Raw genomic sequence first — 16683 nt, 5'->3', positions numbered from 1 at the left:
TTAAAAATATTAAACATTTTAATATTTTTCAAAAAATTTTAGCTTATAAGAATATAAGCTTGTCTTGTCTTTAGCCATCTTTGTAGGCCTGTTCCAATTTTTTGCATTCATCCTTGGTTATGTAGCTCATCTATTTTTTTGATGCATGATTTTTTTGTTTTACAAAAGGTTATTTTTCTTTCATACTACTACTGTGGTAATAATGAAAAATTAGGCAATGGAGAGAAAGTACAAAGACTAAATCACCCATGATACCACCAGCCAGGGATAACCACTGTTACTCCAAGTAGGAAATATATAGTTATGGATATCAATATAGAAAATTAGAGATCACAGAAAAATGACGTGATACTATATATTCTGTTTTGTTGTGTGGTTATTTTGCTCAACAGTATAATCAAGGATATATTTCCATGCCAATAAATACACCTCCATAGCATTTTCAGTGGCTGTACATTATGCATTGTGTAGTACTAACTTAACTAGCTTAGTTTGTTTTTGGGGGATTTTTTTTTGGTTTTGTTTTGGCTATTATGTAGGACATCCCCATAGCTAAATTTTTTCTTTTATCTTTAATTATTTACTTGGGTTGCATTCCATGAAGTGGAGTTGGTTCAGAGGTTATGCCTCAATCTGTTAGTACCTCTTGCCCGATTGCCTGGCAGAAAGGCTGTTGTGTGAACTTTCAACTTCTGAGCTCATCACCTTCCAGTGTTCTCTCTTTTTGTCTTGGCCTCATTTTTCTTCATCCTGGGGATTATTCCCAGTACTTCTGCTTCTCCTTTGAAATGTGTTCTTTTCTTGACTTCTCCATATCTCCTTTTTACGGAATAGGCGGCCGCTTTGTAGAAGGCCTGCTTGATGGGAGGTGATATTTTCAAAGGACATAAGAAAATGAAACTATTGCCCAGGACAGGCCTCCCCTTACCCTTCCACTTTCACATCATAATCGTAATCGCTCATTTGTCTCACCTAATGTGCTGTGGTACGGTCTACTTCCTCCTTTTCTGAACTGTCAGCCTTCCATATTCATGAAGTATCTGACCTGTGCAGTGAGGTCTTTTACTCCCTCTCAACCTTGAGTAAAGAGTAGCTGTGAAATTTTACCCAAAGCCCCCAAAGATACATTTGCTTACTATTTGTTGAGCATTTCTTGGTAATGTTTAGAATTTTGTATGAGAACAGAGGGGACAGAAGGAAAAAAAAAAAAAAGACTTCTTATTGGTCCCCTAAGAGACCAGGTCATTTAAAACTACAACTCCACTGTTTTCTTCCATAGGAAACGCTGTGAGGAGGACCTTTCTTTCCAGGACATGAAATGTAAACGTGGCAACATAAGTAAAAAAATATATATTAGTACATTTTATCAATAATAGCAAACATACGCATGTATGTATATCTTAACCCTTAATGTGTATCAGATAACGTTAAATAGATTGACTAATCCTTACGACTCTCTCCATATACCTATTTTACAGATGGAAAACCTCAGAGGTTAAAGTAATTTGCCCCAAATCAGAGAGGTAGTAATGGGGCACGGGTTAAAACCCTGTCTGTCTGACTCCATATATATTCATTCCATAATAGTAATTGAGCACTCACTGTGTGCCAGACCGCATTCTAGGGTATGAGGTGAGAGCAGGAGCATTGCAGCTGTAAGGGATTCAAGGGATTTCGGGACTCATCAAGGGAAAAGATGTGACGGGGGGTTAGCAGTAGCACACACAGCGTCTCTGGGCGATGCTTTGACAGGTTTGCCTGAAGGGTGGGGAGGCTGTCAGTGCGCAGGCCATCCTGAGGCCTAGGCGCCGGGGCCACCATTCAGAAGGGGAGGCAAGGAAACGAGGGAGCCTCGGCCGGGGCAGGTTAGAGAAATCTGAAGGGCAGCTGCAGCCTGGGGTCTTTATAGCCACGGGGTTTATCCTATCTGTGGTTTGCAAATGTCAGGTGCGGTTTTGCAGAGCATGCAACGTGGGCAGGCTGTAAACCGCTAAACTCTGCTTAGTGGGGCCATCTTTTAAACAACTGGGTCTGTGAAAAGTTTGAGGTTGGCGCTGGAGGGTTTTGAGCTGTGGGTCTCAGCCTGCTGTGAAGAAGTAAAGCTAGGAGTCGATATACAGAAGCCATCTTGGCTCATGTATACAAAACAGTGACCTCATTCTTACCCACCAAGTTACACTGTTTGGTACAAACTCAAGGGGACCTGAGATGGGACTTGTGCCGGACCTCAAACAACAGAAGACAGGGGCTTCCCCGGGGGCGCAGTGGTTGAGAGTCCGCCTGCCGATGCAGGGGACACGGGTTCGTGCCCCGGTCCGGGACGATCCCACATGCCGCAGAGCAGCTGGGCCCATGAGCCATGGCCGCTGAGCCTGTGCGTCCGGAGCCTGTGCTCCGCAATGGGAGAGGCCGCAGCAGTGAGAGGCCCGCGTACCGAAAAAAAAAAAGAACAGAAGACAGGCCTGTACAACAGAGCTCATGTAAAAGAGAATAGAGGAAGAACAAAGTTTAGGGGTGTCTGGAGAAAGCCCTACCTCCCCAGCTAACTTTACTACCCATAGACATGATTGCCATCCGTCTCTCATCATTCCCTCACTCAGTTCCCAGGGCTTCATTTTTGTGGTGGTGGTTGTTGTTTTATTCATGTGAGAATGAAGAAAACAACCTGATTTGTCTCAGTTATAATGACTTTCTTCTGGGGTGTTTCAGGGCTCTGCACTTGCTGATGGGAACATCAGCGGAGCCTCTCTGGGTGGAAGGCAGCGTTTGTTCAGGGGCTGGTGGGCGGAGGTGTGTCCGTTAGAGTAGGGTTTGGGTTTGGGCTGCCAGGTGAGCCCTAAGAGACTGAGATGTGCTTCCTGCTGAGTTGGGTGTGGTCCGGTCCCCTGGAGCTCTGGAGGGCAGTGGCTGCTCGTGGCTGTCTTGCTGCCCGCTGGGTATTTCCTGAAGGGGTTGCCCACCGTAACTGAGAGGCGAATTATTTAATCTCTGCTTCTTTAGTAGCAAGGTGGAGGTAATGGCATCTGCCCTGCTTCTACCTCATGGTGTAGTTATAAAATGTAAAAGGTGTGATGTATGTGGCGTGCTTTAAAGTATAAGGATAATTACACGAAGGCCAACATTTGTCATTGTTTGGCAGAATAAAAGGTCCTTGTGGCTGTCGGTTTCAGTATGCTATTGTTTTGGAGTCAGTCCTTCTTTAGACTCCAGTTTCCTGTCTGGGGTCGTTGACTCTATAAATGGTAACTAAGGAAAGTAGCAGTTAAGCTCAATCATATAGTGCGGCTGTAATGGTAGAGCTCCGTGGAAATTAAATCGTACACAGTAACTGACATCCTATGGGTCTATTGTGTTTTTCATTTCCCCATAAATCTGTTTTGTTTTATTTAGAGCTTCCTATTCACGTAGGCACCAGCAGCAACCTAGGAATATTTGCGGCAGTGAGTTAGAAGAACAACCCTCCAGGCATCCCAGCACCGGTTTCATTCCTTTTCCACAAAATTGTTGAGATTATATATGTTACAGAAAGGATGTTTTTCTGTATGTTTGAAACTTTTCATAACAAAAAGTGAGATAATAATAAAGTTAACAAGAATTATCAAGAGGGGAACAATTCTAATTAGCATTAAAATACCACTGTCTAGAGAAACCTGATAGTGTGCTTGTCCTGGTGATGTCCAGGTAGAGATTAGGTGTGGTGAACTCCTTTAGTGGAGAAGGAAAGATCCAGGGACAAACTGGAATACCTTGCACAAACAGCTGCCTGTTTGCACCCAGAGTCCTGAGCAAATATTATTAAGGTATTGTTTGATGCCAGTTTGGCAGTCAAGAAGGACATTCATTTGGGGTAGAATGACAAACCAGGTCATCTGTGGGCGAAGACCTACATTAATTGAGCACCTACTACGTGCCGTGTACTTTGTGTTTAGGAAATATATATATGCAGTTTCAGAATGTGTCCTACACAAAAGAGGTCTGTGTTTCTACATTTATAACTAAATAATACTCTAATAATTTTAAAAAGTCATTGAAAGTTTAAAGTGCATTTTGTTGTTTTTATAAGTTTTTTAAGGATAAACCTCAAAACACTTTTGTAAAGAGATATATATCTGTGAAGGGTTTGTATTTACTTTCCTTTTCTGGTAATGGAGATTTCTATGCCATGAGAGAATTTTTTTTTTAAACATTCTAGGTTAACATGTATATCCGTGATTGTTGCACAGTTTATGTCTCTGGGTGGTAGAAAGGTGTGGATATGTAGTGACTGGAAAATTTGTATTGTTTTCTGGAAAATTTTATTCAAGAATAAAAAGGATTTGAATAGAGAGATAAATCTTGCTTTTCAAGGCAAGATTCAGTATTATAGAGATGTCAGTTCTTCCCAAAGTAATGTATAAATTTGGTGTGATTCTAGTCAAAGCTCAACAGTTTTTCATAATGAACTTGACAAGCTGATGCTAGAATTCATTTGGAAGAGAAAATGTGTAAGAATAGCCAGGAAATTTGAAAAAGAACAGTGGAGACAGGATAAAGACTCATAAAGCAAGAGGAATTGAAGAGGGTAACATTGGTACATGTTTTATATATATGTATATAGTTGTCATTTTAAATCAAGGAAAGGATAGACTATTAAACTGATGATGTTGGGATTCTTAATTTTCCATTCAGAGAAAAACATATATCTATAGATACCTACCTTTCACTATACCCCCCAAAAAAAATTCTGAATAGATTAAAAGGCTAAATATAATCTATAAAAGTAACATACAAGAGCTTTTTTTTTTTTTTACAGTCCCTGGGTTAGGAAGTAAGATGATTGATAAGTTTGATTGCATGAAATATTAAATTGGACAAAAAAACCCAAGAAGATTAAACAAAGTTGACAAGCAATAGATTGGGTGGAAATATTTGCTCCAGTATAAAAATCAAAGGGGCAGACTCCATGAAGGCAGTCGCCATGTGCCAGCTGTCCTCCTGAAGGGGACCTGTACACCCACTGCCATGGGAAAGGACTCCCGCCCCTGGCAGGCTGGACCAGCCTCCTCACGCTTAGTAACTCCCAGCCTCCCCATCCACTTCTCAGGATGCTTACAAGCCCCGTCGGAAGTACAGACGCCAGCGGGGAGCAGAGGAGCTGCTGGATGAAGAATCACGGGTCCACACGACGCTTTTGGAATATGGCAGGTAATGAAGGCGGCCCAGTCTGAAGTGTCTATTTGATAAAACCATTGAAAAGAAAAGCTAATTTAAATCGCTTCAATGGGGTGAACTTGGTTGGTTTTCACCTGACTGAGTCTACGGGTTTGAGCCCGTGATTGCCAGCACCGGGGACTTTTCTCCCTGGTGTGGAATTAGCTCAGTTTCTGTCGGTAGCTTCTCTGGTGGTGGTAGAGGCCTGATCTTTGAAGTTCCTCAGCAAGCCCCCATCCCCGGCTCTGCCCTCCTCAGGGAGCTGGGAAGCGTGGGGCGGTCACAGAGGCCCAGGTGGGCTGCCCTTCATGCCCCTGCCATATGTTAACATCTTCAGGTAAACTAAGAATTGAAGGCAGTTACAGCAGTTTTACTTTGTGTCAGAGTCTAATCGTTTTGGTTCCCTGTGAAGAATTGTCCTGACCAGGAAAATGAAGAATTTAGAAGTAGTTTTGTCACTTCTTAAAAACATCTCTAATTTTTAAAAATACAGTTCTTATAGCCTCAGTTTTCAGTTACACACACGCACACACACGGAAATGCTTCTCCTCGTTGCATCTTTTGCTTGGCTCTGGGTATTAACCTTCCTTTGTGTCCTGAATTTTCTATTTAGGGTCACTGATTCCTTGATGTGAGTATGTCTCCTGTGCTTCCTCCCCCTCTGCTCGGAGTGATTGCTGTGTGCTGCCCTGCTCATAACCCAGCCCGCACTGGGGGGCTGGAAGTAATAGCACTGCCACTAGCATCTCCAAGTGAGCATCTGATGGCTTCTCCCTCTAGGGTACTGGAGACAGCCAGAAGGAAATTAAGGCTTAATTGCCTTACTTATTCCATCTCTCAAATGGAATTGCAGTTGCCGCTTTTTGTTTGTTTGTTCATTTGTTTGTTTTTGAGAGAGTAATGCGGGCTCAGATCCTTTCTTCCTGAGAATGAAAGCTAGTCCGTTTCATTCAAAGGAAGTTGTTAGTTCTGGCCCTGACCTGAGCGTGAGGGCTGCCCCACAGCTCACCAGCTGTTGCTGCGAATTGAGCTGCTTCTGAGTCAGGCACCTCCAGACCAGCGACATAATTTGCAGGGCCCAATCAGTATAAAATGAAAATGCAGGGCACGTTAGGCCCCTGAGAATCATGAATAATGATTAATCATTAAGGATTTCATGACAGCGGCAACAGCCAAATGCGGGGCCCTTCGGGTGTGAGGTCCCGTGCCACTGGACGAGTTGCACGCCTTGGACACTGTGAGGGGGGCTCTCTAGCCACCCCTCAGCTGCAGGCGGGCACACGAGACTGCGCTGGTCCGGGCGAGCCAGAGCTGGAGAGGCAGCCTCTGGGAGTGTCACATGTTCCGGAGCCAGAGAAGACTTAGGGAAGTGTGGTTTTTGGTAGTTTGTATTGTTCATACCTCCATTTTTTCCAATATCCAGTATGTATCTCAGAACTAGCCTTAGTTCTTATTGGTGGGATCATGCTGACTCCTGATTTCTGAGCCTGGGGTGGGTGTTTGATGAAGCCTTTTTGTGTTTGTTTTTTAGGAGATGGGGTTATTTTGCCTTTTTTTTTTTTTTTTTTAAGCTTTTCTGGTAAGGAGAGGGTGAGTTTGTGAAGGTGGAGAATTCTGATTGTTTATTCAGCTCATTCCCCATTTTGAGAATGATGAACACAGCATTCAGAAAGGTTAAAAAATAACCCGCCCAAGGTCAACTGCTAACTATTAAGAACTAGTAAGAGCCTCAAAGTGGGACTTGAACTCAGGTTTGCTGGACTCCAAAAACATGTCATCATTATTATCTACAAATGTTGTTTGAGCCTCTGGTGAGAGTTTGGTTCTTGATTTTAGGAAGACAGGCCCAGCGTTGGTTGTTTGATCTGAGACTGAACAACCAGAGAGTGGTTATTACAGCTGACAGAGCAAATGGGATAAAACTTACAGCCCCAAGAAGTGTCCTTTTCTTCCCCTTCCTTGGGCAGGCTGCTCGCCTCCTTTCTGTCTCTCTTACTCCTCCCTTAGGGTTTTAAGTCAATACTCTCCACTGCTTGAGATCTTTCCCATTTGGTGAGGATTACATAACAATGTCTTTATGAAGGATTTTGAACAGTTTGTCTCATGTAGAAAAAGGAAATGTCAACTGTTAGGTGCTGTCACCACCACCACCAACACCATCATCATCACCACCAACACCATCACCGTCATCACCATCACCACCACCATCATCCTCATCACCATCACCATCATCACCACCATCATCACCATCACCATCACCATCACCATCACCACCATCACCATCATCACCATCATCACCATCATCACCATCACCATCATCATCATCCTGAGCAGCAGCAGTTTTCAGTTCTCAGATGCCCTTAAATTGACCTTTAGATTCAGATGAGGAGCCTCACCTGAGCCCCTCCTTTCAGTTCTCCTCATCCCTATGTTCTCCTTACCCCCAGCTCTAGCCCTCCCTCCAGCTCCTTTATGAGAAGCCTTACCCTCTTCCCTTTCCTTCCTAATCCGGCAAGGCTGGGCGCCTGCTGCCTCAGGGACTCACTCCACCCCTCCCTGCCTCCCCCTAACTGTTGTGGCACCCCTTAATTGCTCATCCCCACCTGGGAATCCTAATCCCTCATCTGTTGTCAGTGCTTCTGTTTTCCTCTTCATCTCGCCTCTTGACAAGAGGGAGAATATTTTGACTCCTACAATAAGAAGGTCGGAAAACAGTGTTTCTTCTTTGGGGTTAGAGGTCAGTCATCAGCCTAAGCCCACAGAGCATCTGGCTTTGAGGCCCCCATCCCAGTTTCTTCTCCCTTTTTTGACTTTCAGTTGCTCAAATAAGGCTAGACTTTGAGCCTGGACAACTATGCTGAGGACTTTACGGACTGTGTGTCTTGTTAAAAACATGTTGGGTATATTTGTTTAAATGTTATGTTGTTGGGAAAACAAGACTCATAGTTTCAATTTTAGACTTAAACACAATTGTATCTTTATAGTATTTCGATTATATTATGGGTCCAATCAACTTTTAAGAGCTAAACTTGAGCAACTAACCACACTTGAAACTGTCACTGTGGGGAAATGCATTTTAAGTGCACATGACATGTCTCTCCCAACCTGTGTCCCCTCTGAAGGCCCATGACATGCTCATAGAGTATTTAGTAAATGCTCGTTGACTGAACAAAGAACAGAATCCACAGTCCTTAGTATTTAGGGCTTTTTTATGCCCCTGATTTGTTCTGGATTCCAGACAATTTGATATGTCTTACTTTGCCCTAGGGGAGAAAGTTCGTTTGTTTTCTAGAACTGTGATGTGCAGTATGGTAGCCAGTAGCCACGTGTGACTGTTGAGCACTTACAATGTGACTCGTATGGCTCAGGAACAGAATTTTAATAGTTAAGTTAAATTTAAATTTTTTTATTACACGCTTTAGTTATTGGAATATGTCTAAGTATGTCCGGAATAACTTGGGTATGTGAACACTGATTTAAAGTTCTAGAAGATGTACATCCTTGATGATAAAGACCGAGTCCTGGGTCTGGAGTGTGAGGAAGTGACTGGGTGGGGAGGGGGCTGGAGCTCTGTTGGTGTTGACGGTGTAGACGTCAGCCGGGTTGGTGGGTCAGAGCTAACAATGGGAAATCCAGGAGCACACTGAAGCACGTGGCACTGCATATCAGGCTGGTGCTTGAGAGGAAAGGGCCCAGCTGACAGGGCAAGAGGAAAGGTAGGTTGTAGGATACAGCATGAAAGGATGCTCTAGGAAGGATGAAAGAGAAGTAAATGTGTTTGTAGTAGAAATAAGTTGAAGCATCTCCCTGCTCTTTGTGAGGATGATAGGCCGCAAAAGGGTATCACGTTCTCCTGGTGAAACTCAAACATCACGGAAGAGTCTCCCAGAGATGTGGGACCAGTGAGCAAATGAGGCAGGCGTTGATAGGCAGCTGAGGACAGCTCTTTTTTGTCATGGAAGAGTTGCCACTATGTCACATGGAGAAGGAAACCTTTAGAAGAGTCAGCGGGACTCTTCTTCATTCAGCAAACGTTAACCAAGTACCTACTATGTGCCAGGCACTGCACTAGACACCGGGGATACAAAAGTGAATATTCATAGCAGCACTATTCACAGTCACCAAAAAGTGGAAACAAACCAGATGTCCGTCAGCTGCTGAATGGACAAAATGTGGTTTTTTCATACAATGGGATACTATTGAGTCATGAAAAGGCATTAAGTACTGATTCATGCTATAATATTGATGAACTTTGAAAGCACGCTAAGTGAAAGAATCCAGGCTCAAAAGGCCATGTGTTGTACAATTCCATTTATATGAAATGTTCAGGATAGGCAAATCCACAGAGACGGAAAGTAGATTAGTGGTTGCCAGGGGAAGGGGATAGGGGACAGTTGGACTAACTGCTATTTATATATATTAGGTGTGGAGCTCTTTGGGTGATGGAACTATTCTAGAATTAGATAGTAGTGGTGGTTGCACAAAATAGTGAATACACTAAAAACCACTGACGTATACATTTTAAAATGGCGAATTTTATGTTATATGAATTATACCTCAATTTTAAAAATGTAAAGAAAAAAAAAGTGAATGGGGCTTCCCTGGTGGCGCAGTGGTTGAGAGTCCGCCTGCCGATGCAGGGGACGCGGGTTCGTGCCCCGGTCCGGGAAGATCCCACATGCCGCGGAGCGGCTGGGCCCCTGAGCCATGGCCGCTGAGCCTGCGCGTCCAGAGCCTGTGCTCTGCAACGGGAGAGGCCACAACAATGAGAAGGCCGTGTACCGCAAAAAAAAAAAAAAAAAAAAAGTGAATGAAGCAAATTTCCTCCCCTCCAGGGCTCAACAGACAGATTGCACATAACACATAATTATTGGACCCCGTGGGTGTCAACACAGAAGTGCATATCTGTGTGGGCCTAACCTAGTTTTGGGTGGTCAGAAAAGTCTTCCCAGAGCCTCTGTCTTTAAGGAGAAATAGCTGGGACCTGGGAATTGAAATACTCAGATTTAGCTGTTTACTGCTTTATTTGGAAAATCTGTAAAGTTCCTGGGCCTTAGATAAGGCCCGTCTGCCTGAGGGTATGTCTTCTGCCCTGAAGGTCTCCACAGACTGAAGGCCTGGGAAACAAAAGAATACCCAGGGTGCAAGGACACTTCTAGGAGTGGGAAGCTTCAGAGAGACCCTCTGTTGGTCAGCGCTCCCCGGTTCAGGACACAAAAGCTTCCCACTAGTTTCAGCAGAAAGGATTGATTGCAGGGGTGGATGGGAGGAGTTAAGAGATGTGACGTAGGCTGAGCAGGGTCACTTCCCAAGTGTCACATTAGATCTGGGCTGCCTGGGATGCAGCTTCTGCCTCCGTCATCAGGAAGCTAGTGAACAGCCTGTGGAGTTGGGAAGCTGGTACTGCAGCTACTGACAAAGAAACCACCCACTTTGCCAAAATCAGAAAACCACCGTGACAGCTTCTGGCCCCAGAACCAGGTTACTGCTACTGTGATCCGCACCAGTGCAGTGAATCCTTTGTGCTTTTGCTGTCTCCTTCTCTACCTGCTACACATTCAGAACTCCAGCAAATGCATCTCATTGATGGAACCTAAGTAGTATTCAGAGCCCCAGGTGCAAGAGAGTATGGAAAATAGAGTTGTTTGTTCTCCTGCCTCCACGGTACAGTAAGATGCTAGATGTTGACTAAGCCAGTTCACTGAATCTGCCATAAGGTCCTGTACAGGATTTGGGTGGGTACTCAACACATAACTTTAGTCTGCTGCACTTTGGGCCTGTAGATCTGTGCCTAGAGGATGGGCACAGTGTAACCGGCAGTGACTTTTGGTCTCTCCAGTTATAAGACAACCTGTTGCAAGGTTGGGTGATACTTTTGGCTTCTTGATTTCTCCATTTTCTTGGAGAAGGTTGCAGGCAGGCAAACAGGCAGTTGGACATGATTTCTGTCCGGGAAGTAGGGGGAACACGTACAGGCACAGGGATGGATCAGCCAGGGCAGAATGTTTGAGCAATTGAAAAGTTTCCAACCCAGACTACCCAGCCTGTAGTTTGTATCTCCTTCCGGCCCTCCCGTACCGTCAGTGGTAATTTATAGAAATCCTATGGAAGCTGTTTAAACAGGGCTTGGGATCATGTTTGCAATCCCATATCAGTGGTACAAAGCTCAGAGAAGTGAAGCAATTTCCCCCATATTACACAGTTTGCTGGCACCAGAGTGAAGACTCTAGCTAAACCCATTGTCCTGACTTTCTCCTTCCCAACCCACCTTGTATACCAGACTCAACTGTAAACTAAGCCTGTGATTTGTCAGCAGAGTTCTAAGAAATCCTGTGCCCAAGTGTGTGTTTCCCTTCACACTCATCACATGGCAGGCAAAGCACTGGTCCCAGATTGAGATTTTCAGATTGAAAGTGGAACTGACTTTTGGAAATGACTAAAACCATCCAAAGCAAAGTCTGGGAACACTTCAAAGAAGAGGTGGCTTTAGAGCTGAGGTGTGAGGAGTGATTAGGGAAGTAGGAGGGGCCAGGAGAATAACACAGTGTGCAGAGCTCTGCTCAGGGGTTGATGCACAGGAGTGGGGAAGGTGACCTGCTGGCGGTGAGTGAAGCTCAGCGGTTGTTAGGCGGGGCCGTGGAAGGGAGGCCCTAGTGACAGTGCCCACAAGGGCAGGTGTTCCCTGCCAGTGACAGATGTGGGCCAGGCCAGCGGGAGGTTGAATAAGGGATGGGCAAGGAAGAGGGGGCGTGGAGGCCCGAGACCAGGTCAGAGGCCAGCACACGGCGCAGCAAGCAGGGTGAGGGCAGAGCAGGAGCCCTTAATTTGTTTTTCTTAAATGGTTGCATGTGATTTTATTTCTTTAAAAACTATTTAAAGGTAAGTGAGTTTGGGTGTTTTGCATTACGGTTTTTGTTCTAGGTCGAATGCTTTTTGCATTGCTTTAAAAAATAGATATTGGGCTTCCAATGGTGGCGCAGTGGTTGAGAGTCCGCCTGCCGATGCAGGGGACACGGGTTCGTGCCCCGGGCCGGGAAGATCCCACATGCCACGGAGCGGCTGGGCCCGTGAGCCATGGCCGCTGAGCCTGCGCGTCCGGAGCCTGTGCTCCGCAACGGGAGAGGCCACAACAGTGAGAGGCCCGCGTAACGCAAAAAAATAAATAAATAAAATAAAAAATAGATATTAATTAGAACCTGAAAAGTTAATGTAAACTAAAGTGCATTTGTGAGCATCTTTGAATTTAAACTTGGTGTGACATGAGCACACAACATTATTGGCGTCATGCTTGGATTGTGTTTGAGAATAAAAAATGGGCTGGACATGAGGTTATGAAAGTAGTCATTTAGGGAGCATGTTTAGCTTGAGCCAACACATGCACATATCATACAGATATTTTTAAGGCTTTTAGCTTAAACTGTGGATCTGAAATACAGTTCCTGATTCAAAGAGTAATAATCGCACTTAAAGAGAACGTTGCACTCTGCAGGAAGAGTTCCCATTTATAGTATTTATATGGCAAATAGAACGGCGGGCCCTTTATTCAGAAACAGTGGGATATGTTTTCGGTTTAGGCACTTGAAACATGTTCTCCAGTCACCAAATAGCCTAAATTCTTTGTGGTGCTTTTCATATAAAAATCCAACTAAAATGCCTGTGATCAAATTTATTTTTTTAATAATAATTGAACTCCCCTCTTTTGTGGCTTGCAGGAGGTATGGATTTAGCCGCCAGAGCAAAGCAGAGAAGGTAAGAAAAGCTTGGCTAATGGGAGAGAATGTTTGAGAGACGCAAGTGCTACTTCCCTTTGCCTCTGTCCCACGCGGACAGGCTCCCAGCAGGGGTGGGACAGCAGGGCCCTGGTCCTTGGGCAACCCCGGGCAGCGGGGATGTGCCAGCAGCCTTTGGCCCCTGAATCTCCCTCGTGGCATCCCCAGTCTGTTGCCCGTGTGGGCTGCGGAGCTGAGGCAACACCTCATCATGGGACTGGAAGTGAAGGGTGATTGGAAGTCATGACACCAGGGTCAAACAGATGGCCTGTAATAACTCTAAAACTGTAGAGATGAAGTCCACTCCCAGAGCCCTTAGCACTCCTCATCTGATGAGAGAGGCCCTACACAGGTGTCAGCAGGCTGATGGCGGTGAGAGAGAGCACGTTACAGGCTGGCCCTGTACTAAGACAACCTGGTGTGGAAAAAACGGAAAGTCAAGATGGGGTTTTATAAGTTCCTAAAAGAGTATCAAGGATTTCTCTTCATTCATGTATTTTTTTTTATATGTATCAGTATTCATTCACGGTTCTTAATTGTCAGCAGCAGGGCAGGCATATAAATCTTATAGTGCCAAACCTTTCCTGTGTTCAGGCCCTTTGTTCAGGGCTCTACATGTATTTTTTTCACTGATTCCTCTGAACAGCTCTGTGAGGAAGATGCTTATTTCTGTTTTTCAGGGCAGAAAGCTGAGGTTCAGAGAGGCTCAGTGATTGGTCTAAGATCACACAGCTCCTAAAGTGCCATAATAAGAATCTGAACCCACATCTGTGTGACATCAAAGCCTGTGCTCTTATCCGCTGCCTTCTCAATAATAACATGCTAACTAAAGTGACCAGTGGCCTCTTAAAAAGTAGAGTCCACAGCTTGAGATCTAGTAAAACCTCTTTCCTCATTCCCCTCCTGACCCCCAGATTTTCTTGAATGAGACACCACTCTGCCTGCTGTTCTCCTGCCACCCCTCCTCTGTCCAGATCCACCATTCCTCAGTCCTTCCAGGAAGCCTTCCCTGACCCCGGCCTCCCTCTGCTTTCTGTGGCCATTGTCTCAGTCCTTGGAGGGCACTGACAGTGACTTGGAGCATATGTTCTAAAGCGAGACTGGCTGGTTTCAAATCCTAGCTCCTGCCCTTCACTGTGTGACTTTGGTCGGTATACTTTGTTGTGCCTTAGTTCACAGCATCTGTGAAATGGGGGCAGAAATTGTACTACCTCACAATGTTGTTGTGAAGATTAAAATATAAAGGATGTAGAATAATCCAACCCATAGTGCACATCTACTAAGCGTTAACTATCATCATTATCATGATTCTCATTAACAATCGTTTATGCATTCATTATGACATCTTCTTTTTTGGTTTTCTTATTATTTCTTCCACATTTGTGTTTTCACTCAACCAAACAGCCATTTCCTCCAAAGCAAGGTTTTTTTTCCGGATTTGAGTGTCATGTGGCATCTAGTGTATAAGAATTTGATGTGTATGTGTAATATGTAATTTTAAGTCTGAAAAGAATGTGTATATGACTATATTCTGAAATAAGGCAGCTTGGTTATGATTGGAAAAATTGTGAGATGTCCATGAAATATTATTTGCATTGGCCTTGCCTTATCATTCTCATGTGAGATGGCACATTTGAACTGGAAGTCTTATCCCCTGTAGATATATGCAGGCGCTCAGGCCATGCCCCAGGGTCAGTCATAGGCTTGTTATAGAAATTCATCTCAGAACTGGGATGGTCTCAGAAGGGTATCTGAGGGCAGCCCTCTCATTCAACCCTAGAAGACCCCAGTATCCAGAGAAGGTAAGCCTGAGGTTGCCAGCTGGTGAATGGCAAAGATGGAGCTAAAGCCAAGAACCCTAGACTTGCAGCCCAGGTTTGGGGAGCAGCCGTTACTCCAGGTGTCCTGAGTGTGGTGCGGTACATTTAGACCTTGAGCTGGGTCCATAGCCTAGAGCTTGATCACCAGGGCAAGCAGTTTAGAGTCTTATTCTTCAGGCCAGTGGTTTTCAAACTTTGCTGACCACTCTTGGCAGTAAGAACTCTGTTTTTCATCATGGTTCAGTACACACACACACACACACACACACACACACACACACACACACACCCCTACCCCTGCAGATACAACCCCAAAAACAAAAGTTTCACAAAGCGGTACATAACCCTTTACTACCTGTAGTGCACTTGGATGTGTTGTGTTCTGTTATTTTTATTTAATTTATTTAGATGCCAATCATACCTGCTAAATTACTTTCATATCCCACTAATGGGTCTCTGTTGAAAAACAGGCAGTGATCTTAAGGCAGTGATCTGCTCTTAGCAGGAATTAAAGTAGAGGAAGACCCAAGCAAAGTGTAAGGGTAAGTCTGGCAAAGGTGTATGACCTGATAGGAATTGCGTCGGCGAGCAGTTCAGAAATGGAGGCGGGCATTGGGTGAGACCCGAGGCTCCAGCTGCTTGGGCTGTGGTTGTAGTGGAAGCCCCGGTCTCTGGATCTCGCTTTCTTTCCCCGAGACTGGGTGACTTGTCCAGATCTGTGTGTTTTCTTTCACAGACTCACTCTCCTTTGCAGTGTTGTCCTTTCTCTACTGAATCTCCAACTGCAGTGCTCAGCTGTTTTCCCACCTTCCCTTCCAGGCCGAGGACAAGAAAATGGCACTTCCCACAGGACTGTTAGCTGCAGAGAAAGCCGACGCCCGCGAGGAAGACGAGCTTCAGGCTGCTGAAGAGGTGAGTGGTCCATGTAGCCCCTGAGGTTTCTGCCTAAGTCTTTGGGGGAAATCTCGCTTTCATCCGCAGCTCTCCAGGATGGCCAGCTGCCTCTCACAGCCAGCTGCTGTTGGCTGGCCTTTCGCGCCCTTTTCAGCTTCTTTTCATCACCTCTCACGAGGCTCACCATAAAACGAGACCGGCTGAAATAGCCCTTGGATTCCACTGCGAAGACCTATTGCAACACCCTGCTTAAGTCTTGTGTGGTCAGACCTGCTCACTGCTACCTCTCCCCATTCTTCTTTTAGCAGCGTATTCAGTCCCTGATGACCAAGATGACTGCCATGGCACGTGAGGAGGTGAGGCAGGCATGGTCATGTGGGTGGGCGTGGTGTGGAGGTGGAGGCCTGGCACCACCCCGGCTCTGCTATGAGGGGGCCTCTTCCAAGTGTCCACCTTCAGGGCCCTCTCGTTTCAGCACCCTGCTTCCCATTTTCTTGGGATCTTTCTTTTGGAAACCTTTTATACATGCACAGTGTTGCCGTCCATGGGAACCTCTAGGAGGGAGATTTGAAGGACCCATGTGAAGACAGGATGTCCCAGCTGGGATGGCATCACAGGGCCCCTGCAGGAGAGCTGTGGTTCAGCCCTGCCTCTCCATAACTGCATGTGGCATCCCATGCCAAAGGAGCCCTTGTTTCCCTCCTACACCATCTAGGTAGATGATAGGGTACTAAATTTATATTCACTCTTCCCAGAGCTCATGACCTGTGTTAAAAGGTTTAACCAAGTGCTTTGAAAGGAGAATTCCTTTTTAGGGCAGGAAGGGCCTGTGGCAGTCAAGAGGTAGTTCAGGAATTCTGAGATCCCATTTCCTCTCCCATTTGTACTTTTTTCCTCTGAGTCCTATGCCTGCCAAGTTCCCTTCAGGCTCTTTTTAGTGATCCTCAGCAGTAAAATCCCTGGAATGATTTTCCAGGATACCCAGGGTCCGAGGAGAATCTAACACAGCC

At 45.2% G+C, this 16683-nt stretch overlaps 1 protein-coding gene across 3 annotated transcripts in view; it reads left to right on the top strand.

Annotated features, from left to right (window-relative positions):
* CCDC93 (coiled-coil domain containing 93) overlaps nucleotides 1-16683 on the top strand; it is a 91066-nt gene that overhangs the window by 21836 nt on the left and 52547 nt on the right. For all 3 annotated transcript variants that reach the window (XR_003793862.1, XM_029224740.1, XM_029224741.1), the window contains 4 exons: nucleotides 5084-5184; nucleotides 12903-12939; nucleotides 15599-15691; nucleotides 15979-16029. Coding sequence is in view for 2 of the 3 variants with exons in the window: in XM_029224740.1 (XP_029080573.1) it covers nucleotides 5084-5184; nucleotides 12903-12939; nucleotides 15599-15691; nucleotides 15979-16029 (282 nt within the window). In the remaining variant the exon portion in view is untranslated. The remainder of the gene's footprint in view (nucleotides 1-5083; nucleotides 5185-12902; nucleotides 12940-15598; nucleotides 15692-15978; nucleotides 16030-16683) is intronic.

The sequence above is a fragment of the Monodon monoceros genome, unplaced genomic scaffold (genome assembly GCF_005190385.1).
Source record: "Monodon monoceros isolate NGI ecotype Baffin Bay Population unplaced genomic scaffold, NGI_Narwhal_1 Super_Scaffold_16, whole genome shotgun sequence".
Taxonomy (NCBI): Eukaryota; Metazoa; Chordata; class Mammalia; order Artiodactyla; family Monodontidae; genus Monodon; species Monodon monoceros.
The sequence above is the reverse complement of the archived record's forward strand: the minus strand, read 5'-3'. Positions and strand labels throughout refer to the sequence as shown.